Source organism: Cotesia glomerata, linkage group LG5 (assembly GCF_020080835.1).
Source record: "Cotesia glomerata isolate CgM1 linkage group LG5, MPM_Cglom_v2.3, whole genome shotgun sequence".
Taxonomy (NCBI): Eukaryota; Metazoa; Arthropoda; class Insecta; order Hymenoptera; family Braconidae; genus Cotesia; species Cotesia glomerata.
Genome location: NC_058162.1, coordinates 23,542,568 through 23,567,946, shown reverse-complemented (window position 1 = coordinate 23,567,946; position 25,379 = coordinate 23,542,568). Strand labels below are relative to the sequence as shown.

General features: G+C 31.2%; 2 protein-coding genes across 2 annotated transcripts; one reads left to right on the top strand and one right to left on the bottom strand.

Annotated features, from left to right (window-relative positions):
* The first annotated feature begins 8,494 nt into the window (after window positions 1–8,494).
* Window positions 8,495–9,850, top strand: LOC123266148 (putative ankyrin repeat protein RF_0381). The gene is made up of 2 exons (XM_044730176.1): window positions 8,495–9,515; window positions 9,594–9,850. The coding sequence occupies exons 1-2, from the start codon at window positions 8,495–8,497 to the stop codon at window positions 9,848–9,850; spliced, it is 1,278 nt and encodes a 425-aa protein (XP_044586111.1).
* A 1,937-nt stretch (window positions 9,851–11,787) lies between these two features.
* LOC123266147 (zinc finger BED domain-containing protein 4-like) lies at window positions 11,788–14,086 on the bottom strand. The gene is made up of 4 exons (XM_044730175.1): window positions 14,076–14,086; window positions 13,901–13,995; window positions 12,260–13,126; window positions 11,788–12,125 (listed from the first exon to the last, which is right to left on the bottom strand). Exons 1-4 carry the CDS (start codon window positions 14,084–14,086, stop codon window positions 11,788–11,790), a joined length of 1,311 nt encoding a protein of 436 aa, XP_044586110.1.
* Between the last annotated feature and the right edge of the window lie 11,293 nt (window positions 14,087–25,379).

The window sequence follows — 25,379 nt, the reverse complement described above, 5'->3', positions numbered from 1 at the left end:
TCGGAAACTACGACACAGGTTCCGGACACTCCCAGTGGGTTACAACAGAGAACGATCTTCTTCTTGCTAGGTCAGTTAGTGTGACCAACCCATTAAGGGGAGCTTTGTCCACGGGAGCGTATTTTATTTAGCTCCTACCCTCTGTACCTTGTCAACTAAGGGACTCAGTGTCATCCAAGGACAGCGAGCGTTCTCCCATCCGCTCGGGGAGACGCGCCCGGTAGCAGTATCTCTTCTGCCCCGAGTGTGTGTGTGTGTGTGTGTGTGTGTGTGTGTGTGTGTGTGTGTGTGTGTAAACCTCTTATAACTTTTGAACGGCTCAGCCGATCGGATCGAAATAGGTGGTTATCCAAAGAGTATCATTGCCATTAAATTTCGTGAAAATTTGAATCGATTCGGTTCGCTAGATTTTGAGAAATCTCAAAAATAAAATTTTCAAAAAATCGTTTTCTTGGAATAACTTCTAAACAGCTTTACCGATCAATTCCAAAAACTAATCAGCTCTTAAGCTTAAAAAACCACGTCGATTGCCACCAGTCTCATCAAAATCGGTTGATTCGTTCGAGAGTTATCGAAAACGAAAAATTTCGAAAAAAGTGTTTTTTTCACATAACTTCGAGATTTCTTTTTGGATCATTTTTGACGAAATAGAGTAATTATTAGAGCCCAAAAAATCACGTCGACCGCCACCAAAAACGTGAAAATTGGTTGATTGGTTCGTGAGTTATCGTTGTCGAAAAAATTCGGAAAAAGTGAATTTTTCAAATTTCTCTAAGATTTTCGGTTCGATCAGTTTGTGTTAGAAAGTATATCATAGATTCTGAAAAAGTGCGTGGAATACTGCCAATCGCGTGAAAATCGATTCATTCATTTAGAAATTATTGCAGTTTGAAAATTCAAAAAATACTGTTTTATTAAACTTCTATCAGCATTTTGAGTTCGAAGAGCTCAAAAGCATACAATAGTATTTTTCTTACCTAGGGCAGGAAAATAAGAAATGTCTCAGATTACATGTAATTGTTGACCGAGGCGAAGCCGAGGTCGACAAACATGTGATCTAAGGCTTTCTTATTTCCTGCCCGTGGTGAGAATACTATTTTTCTCCTCGACGGAGGCGGAAAGCGGCATTTTCATTTAGCGCAGCGGGCGGAAAATTGACGCTTTCCGCCCGGAGGGAAGAAAAAGCTATTTCTTTGAGCTCGGAGAGCTCAAAATAACACACAAATTGTATTTTTGAGCTCGAAGAACTCAGAAACGTCATAAGTGCAATTTCAAGCGTTTAGGTATGGAATTGGCGGGAAGTTGCAGGGATGGCCTTTAGGGTCAACCGTTTTCTATATTTTTTTTATATTATGTTATTTCAAAAATAACATTTATTAATAATAAAAAATGTTAAGTTCACGCTAAAAATCTAAAGATTTATTACAGTCACGTGGAAAATTATGTCACTAAAAAGATTTTCTTTGTTCCGCATTAAAGTCACGGATTCTAAAAAATTTTGTGCCGTGTCTCTATGTTGGTTCTAACTTTGTATTACAGACACGGGTTGTCGCGTGAATCGTGTGGGTAGACACTGCCAAATATGACCTGGCTAAAAAAATTTAGAGTACTTAACCCTTCAGCACTCTCGCTATGAGATTTTCTCTCACGCTCATCAATAACTCAAATTTTCTTTCAAATTTCAAATGGAATAACTATGTGATTTTTTTTCTATCTGCCAAAAAATTAATATTATTTCACATTGCAATATTATTATTTAAATTGTTCTATACTATAAAAAAATAAAATAAATTTTATTAACTCTGTGAGATATTTTCTCATCGCAATAGTAAAGTAGAGGGGTCAGAATTTAAAAAATCGGGTCTGATCGGTACAGTTCGGAGGTTCCCGTAAGAGTGCATTTGTGTTTGGATGTATTGTTATTAAATATTATTTTCAAATAAGTCAATTTTTTTTTTGTTTTAAAAAATTTATCTTGTTTGAGATTTTTTAAATTATTAAAGGGGCTGTAAGCATGCGTGCGCTTCCACAAAAGGCATGAGAGTTGTTTCTAAAATACTTTTATTTAGTTCTAACCTCATCTTCACATTTTTCAATTTTAACAACAATGTTTTCGAACAGTAAAGTTTCAGTACTCATTTTTCACAAAACTTGAATAATTTACATTAATACACTGGAGTAATAATTTAATTAACATTAAATTTGTAATTAAAATGTAAAACTATTTTAAAATCACAGTAAGAAATATCATGCTTTGTTCAATATAGTTATCAGCAAAAAACACGTCTTATGTACCTGGACTCATGTTGCCTGTACCTCGCATGTGCAAAGTGTTGAACCTCGTGTACTTGGCGCTGTCGTCATCCTTAGAGACTTCCATGCTCTCGTATAATTCTTCCTCGTCCTCTACGTCCAGTTCCCAGGCGTTTTCTTCATTCCGAAGCGCTTCGCGCGCTCTTCTTGCTTTTGCTGCTCCTCTTTGCTGAATATGTCTATCCCGGTCATAAATGCGCCGTCTTTATTTTCATATCTAGGATGCTAGGATAAATAAAATTTTTTTATTAAGGTAGTTTGGGCTCCAAATGACTTCAACTTGACCCCATATTTTTTTATATTCATTCGAAAGATTATGATTTAATACATCTATAGAAACAAAATCAGATTTTTATACCACACCGTTTAAGAGATATAATTAATTAAAGTTTTGCAAAATTACACGGTCTCTTATGAGTGTCCTTGTTCAATAACTCCGAAAATGGAGGATTTATAAAAAATCGGCCTACTTGACCCAATAAAAAAAACTTTCCAATAGATAAAACAGTGTTTCATACATATTCTATCAAAATTTGATAACGATTTACCACATAGTTTTAATTTAATTAATTTTTTAATATCAAAAATTGGTTTCTATCTTTGTTGTTTGTCGGAGACATTACTCCCCCATCTTTATTAGGGAAAAAATGGCGTCTTCTCAGTGCGCGGCAAATTTGAAATTGAAATATAATCATAAAGTTTTTTTGCAATAAAATAAATTGTTATTAAACATACATTAAAATTTCACGTAAATTATAGCAGATTTAATATATTGAAGTGATATTTGCAAATTTAAACAATAAATAAACACCGTGAGCAACTGTTTTAAGTACTGACCTTACATAACCTATAACAGTTGTTATTGTTTTGTGACAGCCCAGAACTTGTCAGTTGATATTTTAATACACTAGTCACAAAAATTAAGGGATATAAAAAAAATTCTAAATTTTTGGGTGATTTTCAACGAGCTGTAACTCCGAGGAAAATGGTCGTACAGAAAAAATAAAAAAAGCAAATTGTAGCTCCAAGTGTTTAGTTTTCATATATGACCATGAATGAACTGCAGTATGAGGACGAGCATTATCTTGCATCAAAATGAACCGTCTTGCTCCCATGCGTGTGCGCATAGGCCGGACGTGTGGTCCCAGAATCTCGTCGACGTACCTATCGGCAGTCAACGTCCCACGAACAATGACCAACGGGGTTCTGGTATTGAAAGACACGCCTGCCCATACCATGACTGATCCACCATTGAAAGCCGTAACTGGTGTCGTAAAACCATCCCGATCTCGTTCCCCACGACGGCGCCAAACGAGAGATCGTCTATCGCTGCCATGAAGACAAAATCGAGATTCGTCAGTCCATAAGACACTGGTCCACTGTCTACGACCCCAATGGTGATGGTCATGCGCATAACTTGCACTAGTTAACTTGTGGGCGAAAGGAGCGCCACTTTTTCGTAAGTTGACGGTGAGCCAACCAGGCTTCCGTACATAAGCCCATCGGGCTCGACGATGTCGTGGAGTGAGCATAGGCACGTAATTTGCGCGTCGAGCGCGTAGTCCTTGCTCTCGAAAGCGATTTCGGACCGTTGATGCCGAGATGTGTTGTTGAGGAGGACGTTGTCAACAATTGCGGAATTGAGGAGCGATCGTGTGAGCATGAGCAGATTTTGTCATTTCGAGATTTATCGAAAACGAAAAATTTCAAAAAAAGTGTTTTTTTGAGATTACTTCGAAATTCCTCGTTCGATCGATTAAAACTTAAAAATACGTTATGAGGTTTAAAAAACTTCGTCGAATGCCACCAACCGCGTAAAAATCGGTTCATTCATTCAAAAGCTATTGCGGTTTGAAAATTCAAAAAATAGTGTTTTATCAAACTTCCATCAGACTTTTGAGCTCGAAGAGCTCAAATGCATAAAGAAGCTATCTCTTTGAGCTCAGAAAACTCAAAATAACACAGAAATTGTACTTTTGAGCTCGAAGAGCTCAAAAACAAAATAAGTGAAATGTTGAGCGTTTAGGTATGGAGTTAGCGGGAAGTTGCAGGGATGGCCTTTGGGGTCAACCGTTTTCCTAATTTTTTTCTCAGTGTGTAAGCTCATCCCGATGTTACACTCATCAAGAGCTTTCATTTGAGTGCCCACATGCATTTTTGATATATTTTTCATATATACATATACATAATATATATAAATATATGAAAAAATGATGTGGGTACTCAAATGAAAGGTCTTGAGAAGTGTAACATCGGGATGAGTTTATATCTTTAATAAATAATAGTTTAAAAAAACTAAAAACACGCTTTTTATAGAAAACCAAACTAAAAAATAGAAAATAAATTTAAATTGAGAATAGTGTTAAAAATTTCAATAAATATAAATTAATAATAGTGTAAATAAAAAAAATGTATTTTATTTAAAAAAAAGCGTGAATTGAATGGTGTAAAGAATTATAAATATTTTATTAAGATATATGAGTAGGGTGTTTATCATTTTGATAATATCTTAAAAAGCACCCCACGCTTTTTAAAATAAAATACATTTTTTATTTACACTATTATTAATTTATATTTATTGAAATTTTTAACACTATTCTTAATTTAAATTTATTTTCTATTTTTAGTTTGGTTTTCTATAAAAGCGTGTTTTAGTTTTTAAACTATTATTTATTTTTACTTTTAGTTTGGTTTATTTATAAAAGCGTGATTTTTTAGTTTTTTTAAACTATTATTTGTTGATTATCAAAAATATTCAGGCGCGCAAATTACCCACGGAGAGTTACATACTGACATACTGACATACTGACATACAAGTGAAGCTAATAAAAAATAATTATTTATAAATATTATAAATACGGGGAATCAGAGTTCGATTTCGGAGAGCGAGCCTGAGAAACGGCTACCAGAACCAAGGAAGGCCGCAGGCGCGCAGATTACCCACGGAGAGTTACATACTGACATACTGACAAACTGACATACAAGTGAAGCTAATAAAAAGCGTGTAAAAATGCCAATAGTTGACAAGATCTAAAGTCATTTCTTAATTATTGATATTTTTAAAGATGTAAGCTCATCCCGATGTTACACTCATTAAGAGCTTTCATCTGAGTACCCACATGCATTTTTGATATATTTTTCATATATGCATATATGTAATATATATAAATTGATGTGGGTACTCAAATGAAACGTCTTGATGAGTGTAACATCGGGATGAGTTTATATCTTTAAAACTGTCAATAGTTCACAAGATACAAGGTCATTTCTTAATTATGTATCTAGAGATAGAGCATTTTCGAATGCAGCCTATGTACTTATCATCATAAATTGACTATTGGTGAGAATGATATGAAACCTTGAAAAGGCCCAACTCCAGGTCAAGACTTTTCCAACGATACCAAATTTAATCATAAAAACCCATTTTATCATATAAATACACTGGCCTCAGAATTTTGCTTATTCTCTTAATAATATAGATAAATATAATATTCATTATTATAGTTATGTGTATCTTAATGCTTTTTACTTTCTATGGTTTGCAAATTTCAACAATTATTTTATATGACCTAATTTTTTCAGTTAAAACTTTAATTTTTTAAATATTTTTTTCTTCATTGTTTACATTTCACGAAATGTAAAATTTGTACTCATAAATAACAAGTTCAATTATTGTTTTAACATAAATTTCACTTTTTTCTTTGAAGTAAATTTCGCATTTTTTTAATGTCATTATTACATTGAAAAATTGTAAAATTGACAGTTTTAGATTGACAGTTTTCACAATGTGAAAATAACATTTTTAACTTTGTAAAATTGACATTTTTGGGTTGACAGTGGTGAATCTGTAAATTTGACAGTTTTTTCTGTAATTTTGACAGTCTTTTTTTCCATGAAGACCCTTGACGCCTACGATCAACGACCCGGACCCATGACTTCACTAATTGCTCTCGATCTCTATCTCTCTCAATTTCCTCAACTTAAATACTCCAGTCCGTACGCTCTAGCGAAGGTGACTCGTCGTGGGAAGAAATTGTAAGTGGTGTACCTCAGGGAAGTGTGCTTGGTCCGTTATTATTCTCACTATACATCACAGATTTAGCTAAACGTTTAGATTGCCAATACTTATTCTATGCTGATGACTTACTGATATACCTTTCTTGCCATCTTTCTCAAATCAGTGTTTGTGTGAATAAGCTTAACGGTGAAATAATAAAAATCACAGATTGGTGCAGAACTATTCATCTAAAAATGAATCCTTTGAAGACGAAAGCAATTATTTGTGGAAGTAGAGCAAAAATTAGTAGTGATGAGTGCAGACTAGCCAACACAATCTTTGTAGAGGGGTGTGCTATTCCTTATAGTAGCACTGTAAAATACCTTGGGATGACTATAGATAGTACTCTCTCATGGGAGAATCAAGTAACAAATTTGTGCAATCGCGCTATGAGTATTCTAGCACAACTAAAAATAAACAATGAAATATTTAGTGAAAGTTTACGTATTAAGCTAGTATCTACTTTAATAATTCCTCTCTTTGATTATTGTTGTGCGGCGTATACGAATATGTCAAACAAATTATTATTGAAGATGCAGCGTAAATTGAATCCATGTGTTAGATTTATCTAGAAAGTACCAAAATATGAACATGTTACTCCATATTTCAAAAAGTTAGGTTGGCTAAAGCTTGCAGCGAGAAGAGACTATTTCATTGCTTGTCTGTTTTATAAGGAAATTCGACTGAATTATCGGCAGCTATTCGGCTCAAAACTAGACTTTTTGCCTGTAGCACTGCGTAGAGGTGATGTCTCACAAGACTATCTTTGTATACCGCAGGCTAATTGTGTCATGTATGATAATTCATTCTTAATTCTTGGCATACGTATCTGGAATGCACTGCCAGCTGAGACTGTGGCTGTAGATAATTTGGTTGAATTTAAAAATGCTTGCTTCAATCACTTTTTTGAACATGACAATTAACAATTGCAATCTTTATTTTGGATCTTATTTAAATATTTTTTCTTGTAGAATTATTATGACTTTAAATTAAGTTATTTGTTTGTATTAAATAATCTATTTGGATTTTATAACATGAAATTAAATCTAATTGTAAACCTTTAATTAGTTAAGTAATCTTGTAACCTATGTAAACCAATGTAATTTAAATATTGATGGCTTTGAGGGAGCTTAGGTTCCAGAGCCAAATAAATTTTTTATCTATCTATCTATCTACTTCTATAATTTTTGCATATCTTCAGTCTATACCTATTATTTGCCTACATATTACAATTATACATATTATATGCCTACGTAAGTCCGTACTCTCACCTAGTTACATCTAACTAACTCGTTGTACCCCTATTACGAGTTTACACTATCGGTACCCCTTTCCAAAAAGAACAAAGACTAGGTGACCCCTAAGCTCCACACCATTAATTAGCAACTACTATTTCCATGTGTGTAATATTTAAATATTAATAAATTGAAATATTAAATTAGCACCGAATTTACTTCAACGATCCCTGTACTTCCGAAATCAATAAATTTAATGCAGAAAGAAATTTTTAGGCACACATATATTACAGTAGGCTACATTCTCTTAATTAAAATACTCATTTATAAATATTTATTACAGCGCCGAAGATAATGGGATTTTTTTGGGCATTATTAGGAGGATTTCCAGACTTTTTTTTCATACCTAGGTACTAAAATGTTATTATCATTTCACAAAACAGTATTATTTTTGATAATAAATTCAAAAATTTATTGTTTCCTTTATAGATCTGAATAAATGTCTTCACTTAAAATCTCATTAGAAGATTCTGGAAACTTATTAAGATTAAGGAAAAATCAATTAGTCTTCAAGGGTCATTTAATGATGTAAGCACAATTTGCTAATATATGACCGGGCTAAAGATCTCTCAGACTATGGACTTCTCACTCTATTTCCTCCGACCCTACAAAAGTAAAAGAACCAATGGCAAGCGCTGGTAGACTGAAAGAGGGGGTAAGAACCTAATAAATTTTTCGAAGAAGGGAGCCGAAAAAGGTTACCTTATGAATTGCTTCAAGAACTCCGATCATTCTTACGACAGAATTCAAAGTGCAAAAACCTTCAAATTCAAAACCAATCTTTCGTAAAGTGCAATTGTGTATCAATCAATATTACTCAAGTACAAAAATGGCAGTGAACAGTTGTGATGTAAAATTGATCCAAAATTTACTGAAATTTGGAGATTTTAATGTTAACTCAATATTTTCTTGGGATCGTTACAGACAAATAAGTGTCCTTCAGTTCGCAATTTTAAACTCATGCGACGAACTCATTGACTTTTTGTTGAAAAATCACGTTGAGTTGAACATCAGCACTAATTTTTTGGGAACGGCGCTTCACGTGGCGATCAAGCAAAAGAATCTTGATGTCGTGAAGAAGCTAGTATCTTCCGGAGCTGACATCAACATAATGCCAAGCCATTATGAAACTCTGCCACCACTTCACCGAGCCATTGAAAGTGGCACCCATGACATCACCGAGTTTTTAGTGAAGTCAGGAGCCGACGTAAATTTGGTAGCTTACAAAGCCAAATTAACATTGGGGTGGTGCAACTGCTCTCCTTTAAACTTGGCAATTTTATTAACGAATGTTCCTGTGGTTGAATTGCTATTGAAGCACAACGCCATCATCGATCAAGGATCCAACGAACTACGTTCTTCTCTACTATTGGCTGTATTAAGCAGATACGATATTGAGATTTTCCAAATTCTGGAGAAGTTTGGAGCGAAGTTCGAGATAATCAAGGACGGTAAATACACTGAGGAGTTCATTAAAACTGTGACGCAAGATAATGTCGAAATTTTTAAGATTTTTGTTAAAAAGCGTGACAATTTTTTGGACATTTCTGCTTTGAACGGTGATACCATAGCTGATCTAGTTGTTGCATTAGGCAGTAATAAAAATATTTTACGATACTTACTGGACTATGGGATAAACGTTAATAAGGTTAACAAGAATAATTTAAGTTTGCTTGATGCCACCAAAAAAATAAATATTCTCCAGACTCTTATTTATAATCTACCAGGGGATGAGTCTTTAGAAATAATAGAAATGATCGAGAATCATATCATCAAGTTATCCGTAGCCGGTTTATATGTTAACGAAAAGAATTCAAAAGCTGTAAATAGTGAGCATTTTAAATCGTGCCGTGAGAAGTGCGAGAAGGAAATAAATGAATTGAAAACCATAAAAATAAGTAACACTAATTTTAGTTATTTCGATGTAGTAGTTAAAAATTTACATAAATTAGCTGTAGGGTTAAGACATTCAGACTTTTGTTTTAACACAGAGACAGTATTAGATGAATTTCCGGTGTATGGTAGCATTATGATTGAAAAATTGAGAAGAGCGGTTAAGAGAAAAGAGCTGCTGAATAATGCAACAGAGTTGTACCATATTTTATATAAGGATTTACCAGATTTAGTTATTAGAAATATTTTTAATTATTTGAATGACGAAGATTTAAAACTTTTGAGTCAATAATTGTATGAATGTATGTAAATAATATTGCAAATTTATTAACATAATCTAGATTTAATTTTTTTAGTGTAAGTAATAGAATATTTTATTTATTTAAACATAATTTATTTGATTTTTTATTCTTATTTTTGTCCCTATACTCCGAGAATTTTTGCTCAAAAAAATTTTATGATTAAAAAATTCAACTATCAATATTTATTTTTAAGTCTAATTTTTGGAAGAATATAACTGGAATCCTATAGCTCATTGAAAGTTAAGAAGATAATTAGATAAATGGAAGGTAAGTGTGAATTTTATTAATTTTGAATCTGTGCGCTTGTCAAAAAATTAGTAAAATATCAAGTCAAGATTTAAAAACTCAATTTTATAATACATCCAGCGATGCGTAGGAAAAATTTCAGGCCATTAAAACTAATTATTATTGAGCTCATGCTCTTCCATAAAACCTAATAAAAAAATTCCAGATAAAATTAATAAATTTTTTTCGAGTCAAATTGAAATTTAAACCACAGATTCTACACTTACAAAAATACTGACAAAAAGACTACTATCATGCTAAAATATTGATTTTTAATATTTTTTATCACTAACAAAAGCGAAAAAAACAATTTTTAACCCACATCAATTTTTCATATATTTTATGTATATATTATATATATAGTCTAAGAGCCAGTGAACGGCTACCTGTATATGTATTTGACCACCCTGATAGCCACCTCACACTATAAGTTCTTGTAGTTAAGTTCTCGTAGATAAATTTAGCGACGTTATCGTTAAGTTAACGTCAAGTCTACAAATGCTCATCCTTCTATACAAGTTGACAATAAGATAGTGCCGATATTTAAAAACAAGTTATCTATAAGCATATAATCAACTTGAGTAGAAAATTTCGGTAACTTAACGACACCGGAAGGAAGTTAGCGTAGAATAATTTTTTTTTTAATTAAATTATATGCCAATTAATTGCTCTTTAAATGCTCTATTAGAATCCGTAATTGCTCCAGGTCTATTACTAATAGTTAATTTTTAATTAATTTTTCAAAAATTTAATTTTTGAAAATTTAATTTTGCTATAAAACCTAAAATATTCACTTTTTCAAAAATTTTTTTTGCTCAAACAATTGCTCTCAATTTGCTCTATTAATTAAAAAAAAAAATATTATAATTTTGCATTATTTATAATAATTAATAGAAAAAAATTATTTGCATGCAAATCGTAGCACTATGACGTCATCAGTGGTAGCGATGCACGATTCCAAAAAAAAAATCGATCTCGAGAATCGCGACAAATTTTATCAAAAGAATCGATTCTCGATAAAATCGAGTGTGGAAGAATCGATCCATTGATAATCGATCGTTTGAATGAAGGCGTAATTTTCAAATTTAAGGAATTCCATATCATTATAATGAACTAATTTAAAAATTAATATGGCTTATACTAATGCATTTTCAATTATTAAAATAGACGTTTCTTCTAGATTGAATATAATATTTTATTGCACTTAATAACAGTAAATTATAATTTTTTTACTAAATGGTTCCTAATATTTAAATGAGTTAATTAATTATTAATTAAATTGATTTAATTAAATATTAATACTACTATTAAATATTAATCAAATAAAAAGTATTATTAGTTAAATGTATATTTATTAAAATAAATATTTTTTTCTAGTTTAAAAAAGAATAATAAAATTATTAAAAGAAAGTAAAGTTAAGTTTTTCTTATTAGAAATGCCATTCCGTTGTTGGTAGGGATTTAAGGAACAATATTTTCTCTAAATGGTCAGCACTTAATCGATTTCTGATAGCGCTTCCAATATGACTAGCAACATAAAAAAGTCTTTCACACGCGACAGAACTTGCAGGAATCGTGAGGTGTTCTAAGACTATCGATGATAAAAGTGGTGCAGATTTTTTTTTCTCGGTCCAAAACTTAATTACGTTTTCATCTTCTTGAGGAGAACTGTCGATAAATTTTTAAATTCTAATTCATCCAGATTAGTTGTAGAAGTAGTACGATTTTTCGATTTTGACACGATGTGTTGCTGATAATAATTTTTTAATTCTTGAGAACCGTAAGATAACGGATTTTTTTTTTCAGTAGGTTTTAGTGGATTAGTTGGTGTATTTTCTTGATGAATCGGAGTTCTTTTTTGTATCAAATCAATGACTTTTTTTCTGGCTTGATATGCTGCATCATCATTAGGAAATATCGAATTTTTGTAACGAGGATCAAGTATCCCAGCAACAGAGATTAGCGAGTGAGACTCCAAACCTTTAAATCGAAGTCTCATTCGTTCAATTAAATAACTTCTTGCAGTTTTTATCGATTCTGATCTACATTCGACTTTTTTTACTTTATTTATTATATAATAATAACAAAATATATTATCACTAATTGTGACATACTTTCCCCCAAGTTTTTAGTCACAATTTCAGCTGGACGCAAGATGTTTACTAATTCGACTAAAGAGAGAATTTCTTGACCAGTTAGACAAGGTGGCGCATGATCTAACTTAATTAATAATGGAACCAGGTAATCAATAATATGAAGGAAACGATCTAGCATGTAAAAAGTAGAATTCCATCTAGTTGGCACATCCTGAATAAGTCGCAAAGTTTGCTCCGCATCGGTTTGAATTTTTTTCAGTTCAGCAGCTGCTGTGGGGCTTTTAAAGAAAGTTACTATTTTTTTAATTTTATTTACTATTTCAGTAATTTCTTGAGACTTATCTATTAATTCCTGCATAACAAGGTTTAGTGAATGAGCAAAACATATCACACTTTTAGCAGAGCCAAATAAGTCGTTCACCGCTTTTACCATGTTACTTCCATTATCAGTAACTACTGCTATTACTTTTTTTATATCAATTTTCCATACTTCAAGCATAGATTTTAATGCTTTCACTATATTTTCTGCTGTATGTCTTTCTTGCAGTTCTTTAACACCTAGTACTGCTGCTGATAATTTACCTTCAAAGTGATAGTGTGCTGTGCATCCCAAGAAACTTCGCGAGTTATGGGTATCAGTCCAAACATCAGCGTTTAAAGAAAAGCATTCTATTTCGCTCAACTTTCCTTGAAAAAGTAATTTCAAAGCTTCAGCTTTGTGTTTAATTAAGGTTGTTATTTTGTTTCTTCTAGGGATCTCGTAATAAGGGCACACAACCTGTAACAGCTTCTGTAGTCCTGGCTTATCAGTAGCAGACAGTGGTAAATCATCCTTAACGATCATATATATTAGCGCATTTGAAATTTTTGCACTTTTAGGACCACCTGTAACACCAATTTTTGAATGTTTTAATAGATAAATTTATAAATACCAACTTAAATGATATAGAACTATTTTTAAGTAAATACTCACTCTTACATGAATTTATTTCATCGTTAATTGTGTCGATACGTAGTTGAGTTAGTTTCTTTTCTGTGGATTTGAACTTTCATCTAAACAAATTAAAAAATATATCGATTTAATTGAATTCTAAAAAAAAGTTGAAGCTAATAATTTAAGTATAATCACTGGTCGTACTGCATTATCAATGACCGAAGGAGTAGAGGGTTTGTACACATTTCCATGAACTCTTTTCAAATGATTTGTCAGGTTGGTGGTACATCCTGGAGCGGAAATAATTTTTAGACATAACTTGCAGGTTACACTTTTTTCATTTTTAATGAAAAAATTCCAAACATCTGACTTTACAGGTCTCTTTCTTTTCATTCTAGAGAAATTAAAAAATAAATTAATAATTTTTTTATTTATAAAAACTAAAATATTTAAAGTTATTTATTATTAAAGATATATTCATATAAAATCATATAATGTATTCATATGATATCAAGTTAAATATACTTGTTTTAAACAAAACTTACCCAGCATCTTTTTTCGATGCGGTAGAAACTGTAGCTTCATTTGGATTCATCTGAACATCTGAAAAAATGAATGATTAATCAAAACTGCATTCGAAATAAAAGTTCACTTAAACTAAAAAATGTTCACAGGTCAAAAAAATGTCATTTTGTCTTAGATAATTACAGAAATTGATTACTTACTCCCACTATTACTAGGAGCAGATTTTTCTGAAGAAGTGTCATTTTTAGCTTTTGACAGGTCATGGTTAACTTCTATAATATCAGGAGGATCTTCACTGATTTACTAAAATTATAAAAAAGTAATTAATATAATTAAAGTCACAATAAAGTTAGAGTAATTTAATTAAAAATTTACGTCAAGGTCATTTTCGCTGATATCCATTAAATTAATTCCTTCATCCGGAGATATGGAATCAGTCTCTCCATAATCCGATTCATTAAAAACAATGGAGCTTGATCGTTCTTACTATAAAAATCAAAATAAAAATATTAACATCAATCACAATATAGTAACAATAATAATTGTTATTTTACCTGGTTATTCTCAGATAAGATTGCAAGTCTATCCCTTCAACACAGTAGCTCGGTTCCCGGTTGATGGAAAAATAAACTTTAAATTCTCGTTGGGAAGCCGGTGCTGAGAATAAAGCATAAATAAATATTGTAATCAATATTTCAAAATTCATATAAAGACAAAAATCGAAATAAAAATAATAAAAACATGCAGGTGCACGTAGTTATAAATTTATAAAAATATTTTGATTATATATATGTATATATCATTAACCGACACTAGATAATTTTTTTGTATGAATTTGAATTTTATAAAGTATAAAAATACTTACGTGCTAAATAACACTTCATTTTAATTAATATTAATCAAACAATACAAAATTACTACTGAAAACTGAACATTTATTGACAAAAAACAAGACAACTTTGAATATCTATAGTAGCGCCAGTGATCTGTACAATCGTCCCAGAAAAAGAATTACACCAGGTACACTCGTTTTCATAAATGCTGGAGCCCCTAAATATAATATAATATAGGTAATTGACTATAATATAACTATAACTAATACTACTATAACTAATTACTAATATTACTATGACTAATACTACTATAACTACTTCCGCTCTTTGATTATTGTTGTGCGGCGTATACGAATATGTCAAACAAATTATTATTAAAGATGCAGCGTAAATTGAATTCATGTGTTAGATTTATCTAGAAAGTACCAAAATATGAACATGTTACTCAATATTATTCTATGCTGATGACTTACTGATATACCTTTCTTGCCATCTTTCTCAAATCAGTGTTTGTGTGAATAAGCTTAACGGTGAAATAATAAAAATCACAGATTGGTGCAGAACTATTCATCTAAAAATGAATCCTTCGAAGACGAAAGCAATTATTTGTGGAAGTAGAGCAAAAATTAGTAGTTATGAGTGCAGACTAGCCAACACAATCTTTGTGGAGGGGTGTGCTATTCCTTATAGTAGCACTGTAAAATACCTTGGGGTGACTATAGATAGTACTCTCTCATGGGAGAATCAAGTAACAAATTTGTGCAATCGCGCTATGAGTATTCTAGCACAACTAAAAATAAACAATGAAATATTTAGTGAAAGTTTACGTATTAAGCTAGTATCTACTTTAATAATTCCTCTCTTTGATTATTGTTGTGCGGCGTATACGAATATGTCAAACAAATTATTATTAAAGATGCAGCGTAAATTGAATTCATGTGTTAGATTTATCTAGAAAGTACCAAAATATGAACATGTTACTCCATATTTCAAAAAGTTAGGTTGGCTAAAGCTTGCAGCGAGAAGAGACTATTTCATTGCTTGTCTGTTTTATAAGGAAATTCGACTAAATTATCGGCAGCTATTGGGCTCAAAACTAGACTTTTTGCCTGTAGCACTGCGTAGAGGTGATGTCCGACAAGACTATCTTCGTATACCGCAGGCTAATTGTGTCATGTATGATAATTCATTCTTAATTCATGGCATACGTATCTGGAATGCACTGCCAGCTGAAACTGTGGCTGTAGATAATTTGGTTGAATTTAAAAATGCTTGCTTCAATCACTTTTTTGAACATGACAATTAACAATTGCAATCTTTATTTTGGATCTTATTTAAATATTTTTTCTTGTAGAATTATTATGACTTTAAATTAAGTTATTTGTTTGTATTAAATAATCTATTTGGATTTTATAACATGAAATTAAATCTAATTGTAAACCTTTAATTAGTTAAGTAATCTTGTAACCTATGTAAACCAATGTAATTTAAATATTGATGGCTTTGAGGGAGCTTAGGTTCCAGAGCCAAATAAATTTTTTATCTATCTATCTATCTATCTATACTTATGGGAGTCCAGCATTAATGAAAATGAGTGTACTAGAATAGGCATTTGATGTTATCGCTGAGGCTAATAAGAAGCAGTAAGAGTAAATGTAAAAACGTATAAAATAAAAGAAGCGCGCAACCATTACTTATTGTTGCTTTTTCGTACTAATATAAACATTAACTATCTCTATTGTTTATTGTTTTATCATTTTTATCAGCGACAATGGCTGCTGCTATGCTTAATAACGAAATTAGTATTATCTTGGCTTGTTGTAAGTACATATTTATATTTACTTGGTAAAAATAATTATGAATGAGAAATCATTAGACAACTGACAATTTTTTGATTTTTTTTCGGTGAATGAATTTTTATCATTTAATTAAAAAAAAATTTCATCTATAGTTTTTTATAATTCCCGCATGTTCAATTTTATTATAAATATTTACTGACTGCAACTAAAATTCTAAAATTTGTCACTTGTCTGCCGATTTCAGAAACATAAGTAATTTTCATTAAAGAAATGACAATGACAATTGCTTATATATTTACAGATAATTCTGGTAGTCGACGATATGTATTTTATTTCCAAATAGATGATCAACCTGCATATCGAGTAGAAAATCTAGATTTTCAAACCTACTTGAAAATCAAACGTATGTACAATTTATTTGTTATAATATTTAAAAAAAATTATGTCTCAATTTTAGAATCAAATTTTTAAACTACTTAAAAAATACTTTCTTTGAAAATTCCCGGTTATCGTCGCCATTTTATTTTTAGACGATCGATTCCGACTCTGAAGAATCGATCTGTCGATTCAACTTGCTCTGAAGAATGTAAACGCGGGTGTTTAGCCCGGTCCAATTGGTCACCCCTTTCCTCTTTTGAAAAGGGCGCCACTGGGATTTTATACACGGTGTCCCAGAAACCGGGGTAGCATGAGAAGGGAAAGATCGGGTCGTGAGAAGTCTGGGAGAAGGCTGTAAATCAATACTGAGAACAATTATTAACAATAACAATTAAATTATTTATTCAGTATAAACAATTAAAATTAACAAATTTTCTTAACAATATTACTCTTAAAATTAACCTAATAATTACTAAATTGTGAGAACCTCTCACCTACGCAGGCACTCGCCAAAATCTTACAAACTAAATATCATCTAACTCTTTTTACACGCTTTTTATTAGCTTCACTTGTATGTCAGTTTGTCAGTATGTAACTCTCCTTCGCATAAAGAGACTACCATAATGATATTATTTAAATTTTGATTATTATCAACCTAGAACCCAGGTGATGACCTTCCTAGTCATCCTCTGATGACCATCCCGAAGTTATATCTCGAAACCAGGTGTTTTCCTCCGTAGGTTTTCATCGGGAATGGCACAGATAAACCCGTACATCAACCCGGAATCCTCTGATGACCATCCCGAAGTTATATTTCGAAACCAGGTGTTTTCCTCCGTAGGTTTTTTACACGCTTTATATTAGCTTCACTTGTATGTCAGTTTGTCAGTATGTAACTCTCCGTGGGTAATTTGCGCGCCTGAATATTTTTGATAATCAACAAATAATAGTTTAAAAAAACTAAAAAATCACGCTTTTATAAATAAACAAAACTAAAAAGTAAAAAATAAATAATAGTTTAAAAAAACTAAAAACACGCTTTTTATAGAAAACCAAACTAAAAAATAAAAAATAAATTTTAATAAATTTAAATTAAGAATAGTGTTAAAAATTTCAATAAATATAAATTAATAATAGTGTAAATAAAAAAATGTATTTTATTTTAAAAAAAGCGTGGGGTGCATGGTGTCAATAGTTATAAATATTTTATTGACAGATATGAGTAGAGTGATTATCATTTTGATATCTTAAAAAGCACCCCACGCTTTTTTTAAAATAAAATACATTTTTTTATTTACACTATTATTAATTTATATTTATTGAAATTTTTAACACTATTCTTAATTTAAATTTATTAAAATTTATTTTCTATTTTTTAGTTTGGTTTTCTATAAAAAGCGTGTTTTTAGTTTTTTTAAACTATTATTTATTAATCATAGACCATTACGCATCTAAACTCTTTATTCAATCATAGACCATTACGCATCTAACTCTTTTTAATCATAGACCATTACGCATCTAAACTCTTTATTTAATCATAGACCATTACGCATCTATACTAAATGAACTCATTATTAGCTACGCCAACCTGACAATAATTAACAAAAGTTTATTTCAACTACCAGAACTAAATTCACATAAAACAACCTCGTCTACCTAACGGAATACCATATTATCTTACTAATTTCTATATAAAATCATCCACCGGACGTTAACTTAATTTCTCAAAATTCTCAATTTATTCATACATCTTAATTACCAATAAAACTGAATCTCAAAACTACGCACTCTCCAAAATTACCAAAATTACGCCTAACAATTACTTAACACGAAATTCCGACCTTCGATTTAAATTCATTAATACATCTTCTTAACTAAATTCATTTTCAACTTACTTAAGGAAGTCCTTTCGCTCCAGTTGAGTCATAACAACTGTAGTAGTAAATTTTCAATAAATTAAAATACAAAACCCATAAAAATTCCTAAAATTAAAAAATAAATAGTATATGAGTCATTAATCGTTGAAATTTTGAAAATTAAAAAAAAAAATAGTTAAATACAAAAATTAATTTGACTGTTGTAAATCAGCTGTTAGTAACCTGTCCGTGATTTGGCAACGCTTTATTTCGGTTGTTTACATTTTTATTTGCACAATATAACCTTAACCGTGTTTAACTTTTTGCAGTCAGTGTAAATAAATAAATTAATTAAAAATGTTTAGTCACAAAACCATAACATTCTAATGTCTCATGGCAGGAATGCTAGTATTTTTTAATTATTGTTTTATTTTTCAATTATGAATTATGAAAATTTGTTAACAATAAATTAACTAATAAGTATGCATGAAAAACATAAGCACGTTAAAGTTTAGTTTGAATTTATTGAATGGTCTGAAGCTCGCGCGCTACGCAACGTTGCCAAATCTTTTGACTCCATTTTATTGTAGGTAACTTGAAAATTTTTTGTGATTTTTAAATATTAATTTCTCAATAAATATCTCGGTAACTGATATATTTTATTGCAAAAAAAGAAACCTGAATATTTCGAAAATCTGATTTTTAGTTTTTTTTTACTTCATCTAATCCATGACTGATAGTATAATTCGAGAAATACTGCAAACGTCTGATTTTCTCGTAAGACTCTGAACAAATACTAACATTTAAAAATTTTATTTTTTCAAAAATTTGTCCGGTAAAGTATAATTTAAACCTCACTATAAGATAAATAAGGACCTTAACTGGACTGTGTTATGCAATAGTGTGTTAAGTACATAGGATTCCCATAGCACTTAACACATTAATGCATAACAGTGTCCAACTATTAGAAAAAAATTAAATTTACTCATAATCTAATATTTTTTATTTTACATTGGCGGCGAAAGGACCTCCTTAACCAAATTTTCTACTAAAGTTATCAATCAATTTATTCTACTAAACCCACTGATTTATTTCATTTCTTGATCTCCACTAAATAATCTTTAACAAAGTTCACTACATAATTTTCTTAACAAGTTCAGTAATCATTTTCTAAATTCACTAAATTTCTCAATAAATACATTCGCTAAATTAACTAAATTAATTAAATTTAGCCCACCGGCCTAAATTTAATTTACCACAATTTCTTAAATTCAACTACTGTAATTCTAAAGCGTCTCAACAAGATTTACAACCATAGAACATTATAGAATGACCTTCACTAACTTAATTACGCATTTTCATTTCTTATTCAAATTTTGTCTTGAAAATTCTTAACTAATAGTATATTACACACCTAGGGAAGTAAAGTAAGAAATGTCTCAGATCACATGTAATTGTTGGCCGAGGCGAAGCCGAGGTCAACAAACATGTGATCTGAGGCTTTCTTATTTACTTCCCGTGGAGTGTATACTATTTTTTTGTCCGACGAAGGCGGAAAGCGGCAACTTAGTTTAGCGCAGCGGGACGAAAGTTGTCATTTTCCGCCCGGAGGGCAAAAATTAATTTATTATAGCCAACAGGCCTATAATAAATTACTAATAAATTTTCTCCCAATAAATTAATAATTAATCAATTAAATTTAATTTTCAATATAAAAGTTAAACGACAAAACTAACTAATTGACCTTGACAATAAATAACTAAGGTACGAACTCGCTAATATAAAAATGGCTGCTCGAGAAATTAATTTTAATTATTTCAGCCTCTTAATTAAATTAATAATCTAATCTGGCCTAAAATAATCGAAAATACCTGGAGACTCAATTATTGTTTTATCCAACGACGACTAATACTCCGGTCCAACTTGGCGGGCTCAGCTGCTTGGCGTCTTGTCGTCTCGAACCAGGGTGCGGTCAGGGTTGTCCAATTCCAAAAATGCTCCGATAACTTCCTCTGCAGTTGCTCTTTATTCTTGACGTCCAAATTTGCACTCTATTGACTTAAACTGATCTCAACAAGGTCACTGATTCACAAAGGCAAAATGCCACTGGCTTCTAGAAGGGAAAAAAGCCTCGATGTTTTTCTTGCTGGCTCTTTTATAACCCTCGAACTCCCGGCTCTCGTACTTTCCTATTGTTACGCCCCGCTTCATTTTTCGGGGATAGTAGTGGGGACTTTTGATTCGCACGCTCGGTGACAAGTCGAAACTCTTGTCAAAAATCGAAAGGTAAGGGAAAGCCCTTACCTACCGTGCGTCAATTATGGGGTCGATAATGACCCAGAGAAGTTCGATTTTCCCTGTTACAAGAATCGATCTAAATAATCGAATCGACAACAGGAAAAGATCGATTCTAGTAAGAATCGATTTTGAATCGTTCATCCCTAAGCCGAGGTCGACAAACATGTGATCTGAGGCTTTCTTATTTCCTGACTGAATAAAGTAGTCAGTACTTGTCTCGGATAGCTTAACTGGTAGAGCCCTTGGCGCGTAACCGAGAGATCTGGGTTCGATTCCCAGTCTGGGCTGTCTGATTATTTTTTCAATTACGGAAAAATTCCCACTGAGTAGGTCCCCCCCTTTCCCCTATCCGTTCTTTCCCAACTCCCTTAAAAAATTTGCTTTAATATGGCCAGCGGCTTTTTCATTTAGCGCAGCGGGCGGAAAATTGACGCTTTCCGCCCGGAGGGAAGAAATAGTATATTACACCCCTTGGGAAGGAAAATAAGAAAAGCCTCAGATCACATGTAATGGTTGGCCGAGGTGAAGCCGAGGTCAACAAACACGTGATCTGAGGTTTTCTTTTTTACTTCCCAAGGGATGCATAATATTTTTTTTTGCCCTCCGGGCGGAAAGTGCCAACTTTCGTCCCGCTGCGCTAAACTAAGTTGCCTCTTTCCGACTTCGTTGGACAAAAAAATAGTATACACTCCACGGGAAGTAAATAAGAAAGCCTCAGATCACATGTTTGTTGACCTCGGCTTCGCCTCGGCCAACAATTACATGTGATCTGAGACATTTCTTACTTTACTTCCCTAGGTGTGTAATATACTATGTGTCCGAGGAAGGAGGAAAGCGGCAACTTTGTTTAGCGCAGTGAGACCAAAGTTGCCACTTTCCGCCCAGAGGGCAAAAAAAATATTTTCTCACCTCCGGGCGGAAAGCGCCAATTTTTCTCCCGCTGCGCTAAACGAAAATGACGCTTTCCGCCTCCGTCGAGGAGAAAAATAGTATACACACCACGGGCAGTAAATAAGAAAGCCTCAGATCACATGTTTATTGACCTCGGCTTCGCCTCGGACAACAATTACATGTGATCTGAGACATTTCTTATTTTACTGCCCTAGATGTGTAATATACTATTTCGGTGGCAAAAGTTTTATTAACTGTAAAATGGTGCTCTACTACAGTTATGCAGTGTCTCTTTTATGGTGAAAAAAATCGGTTTCTATCGACATTTGGTTAGAACTACATTACTTTGGTAATGACGGCTTAATTTACCAACAATTCACATTAGATAAGAAAGTTATATGTTCAGATTTCTATTAACATTTATTTTTCATCTTTACTGCAACTATGCAGTATTCAATTTTTAATTAAAATATTTTTTTCCTATCAATACTTACTAGAAATCTTTGATATTTAAATCGTAGCAAACTGATTACATCGCTTTTCATAAGGAAAGAAAAAAATTTGACAGCAAAATGTCCTCACTACTAAAATTTTGCTCTACTGCAGTGGTGCAGTAACAATTTAATTGCAGATAAAATTATTTTCTATAAATTCCATGATAAATTTTTAATTACTCACGTCAGTGGCAATCAGTAAAATCGCTTTTAATAAGAAAGAAAAATATTTTTGGTGGCAAAAGTTTTATTAACTGTAAATTATTGCTCTACTGCAGTTATGCAGTGTTTCTTTTATGGTCAAAAAAATCGGTTTCTAACGACATTTGGTTAGGACTACATTATTTTGGTAATGACGGCTTAATTTACTAGCAATTCACATTACATAAGAAAGTTATATGTTCAGATTTCTATTAACATTTTTTTTCATCTTTACTGCAACTATGCAGTATTTAATTTTTAATTAAAATATTTGTTTCTTATCAATACTTACTGGAAATCTTTGATATTTAAATCGTAGCAAACTGATTAAATCGCCTTTCATAACTAAAGAAATAAATTTAACAACAAAATTTTCTTAATTCCAAATTTTTGCTGTACTGCAGTGATACAGTAAAAATTTGATAGTGGAAGGAATCATTATTTGAGCAATTTGAAGCTTCTGCGTGAAATATTCTCTTATTTTTTTGTGTTACTTGATTGAGAGAGTAAATCATAGAGATGATTTTCGATTTAATTTAAATAAAATAATCTTTGTTTTACACTGTGACCTCATCGGAAATAGTACTAATATATAGTATAATACTAATATATAGTATAATACTAATATAGTACTAAATAGTAGAAAAGACTTTATTCATGAAATCATTCAACTTTATAAAGGAAAAATGATTCATGTACCAATTGTTAACGTTACTGCATTGAAGCAGTGAGGGAAACGCATTCATGAAATTTACGGCTTCATTGCAGTAAGATAAATGTAGGATTTTCGATTCACAGAGTATGGTGGAATTTTATACAAACAATTTTAAACTAATGAAAAAAAGCAATCTGTTTTTTCTTAGCATTACTGCTTTGAGGTTGTAAAACGTACAGTGAATTTTCAATTTCAAATAGGTTCCCTGATAAAAAAAATTAAATTGACTCAAGAGCCATAATTTTGAACCAAGAATACCATTTTGAAGAAAATGATTTTCTTTATTCAAGAGAATAAATTATTGAAACAAGAAAATTTCCTTAGACCAAGAATAATTCTTCAACTCAAGAATTTATTTTTTTGACTCAAGTGAATGTGGGAAAAAAAATTTTTTTTTACAATTATATATGTTTAAAAAATACTTGAAGCCTTTTAAAAAATTCATTAAACGTTTGACAAGAAATAGAAACTTTAAAAACATTCTATAAAAAAATTATAAGCTTTACTGCAATGGGACCGTAAAAGACAAAAGAATAAATTTTTTTTTAATAATACTATCTTGATGATTTCAAACTACAAACTGAATATAGTTCATTACCGAGGCTAGCCGATCACACGGATTCATTTCTTCTGTTTTTTTTATGCATGTGTAAGTTTTCCCCTTCCATACCAAAGGCCTGACTCTAGAAATAACATTTTTCTAAATTCAATTTTTTAATTTAATATTCAGAGCTTTCAATGTAAATATTACACTCTACAATATGATTCTTATAAAATCTGTAATAACTACATTTGAAACTGTAATTTTTCCAGTTTTTATCACGAAGCGCTACGTTGCATTATATGCTGTAATTTTTCGAGTTTTCTTTTTGCCGTGTGTATTTATGAAAAATATATCAAAAATGCATGTGGGTACTCAAATGAAAGCTCTTGATGAGCGTAACATCGGGATGAGCTTACACACTGTCAAAAAAAGTACTACTCTTAAAAAATTTTCTTGTCACAAGAATATATATTCTTGATAATTTTCAAGAATATATTTTCTTGTTTCAAAAATTGATCGAACTAATCGAAGTATTTATTGCTTAATTCAAGTTAACACATTCGTTTATTAATCTATCGAAATTAATGCCAACATATTATTATCATGATAGATATTGATATTTTTTGTCAAAAAACCAAAATTCATCTTAAACGATTTTTTTCTGGACAAAAATTTCTTTTTTCTCAGTGCATCTTTAAAAATATCAATAATTAAGAAATGACTTTGTATCTTGTGAACTATTGACATTTTTAAAGATGTAAGCTATTTTTAAAAATTTTTTGGTTTTAATTTAATTTTTTTTTTTTTTGTTTGAGGTCTTTTTTTTGCTTCATTTTGATTATTTTTCGACGGAAAATAAACGAATTTGATGGTGAAAAGCTACAGAAACCGTCTTAAACTGTCAAAAACCGTTAGGGGTGCCGTCGTGCCCTAGGTTCCCCTAATTAACTTTTTACATATTATTACTGTATATTTGACAGTTTTTATCTGTAAGTCTGACATCGTATGGTTATGTTATTTTCACATATTATTTCTGTAAATTTGACAGTTTTTCTTTGTAAATCTAACAAAATCTGACCATGTCAATTTAACATTCCCATATCTGTCATTTCCACAGATTATTTTTTTCCGTGCGAAAGTCATTTTATTACTTTACTTTATTAAATAAGTAAAAATCGTCAATTATTAAATTGTTTAAATTATTTTTAATTAAAATAAAGAATTTTGACGAATATTGGGAAGACTAAAATTTAAAAAAAATTTTAACATTATTTTGACTCATTAGTTACGCTCGAACTTTCTTAATGTAGAAAAAAATTTTTGGACACACATATATTACAGTAGGCTACATTCTCTTAATTAAAATACTTATTACAGCACCGAAGATAATGGGAATTTTTTGGGCATTATTAGTAAGATTTCCAGGCTTCTTTTTCATACCTAGGTATTAAAATGTTATTATCATGTCACAATAGAGTATTATTGTATTATTTTTGATAAAAAATTCAAAGAATTATTGTTTCCTTCATAGATCTGAATAAATGTCTTCACTTAAAATCTCATTAAGAGATTTTGGAAACTTATTAAGATTAAAGAAAAATCAATTAGTCTTCAAGGGTCATTTAATGATCTAAACACAATTTGCTAAATATGACCTGGCTAAAGATCTC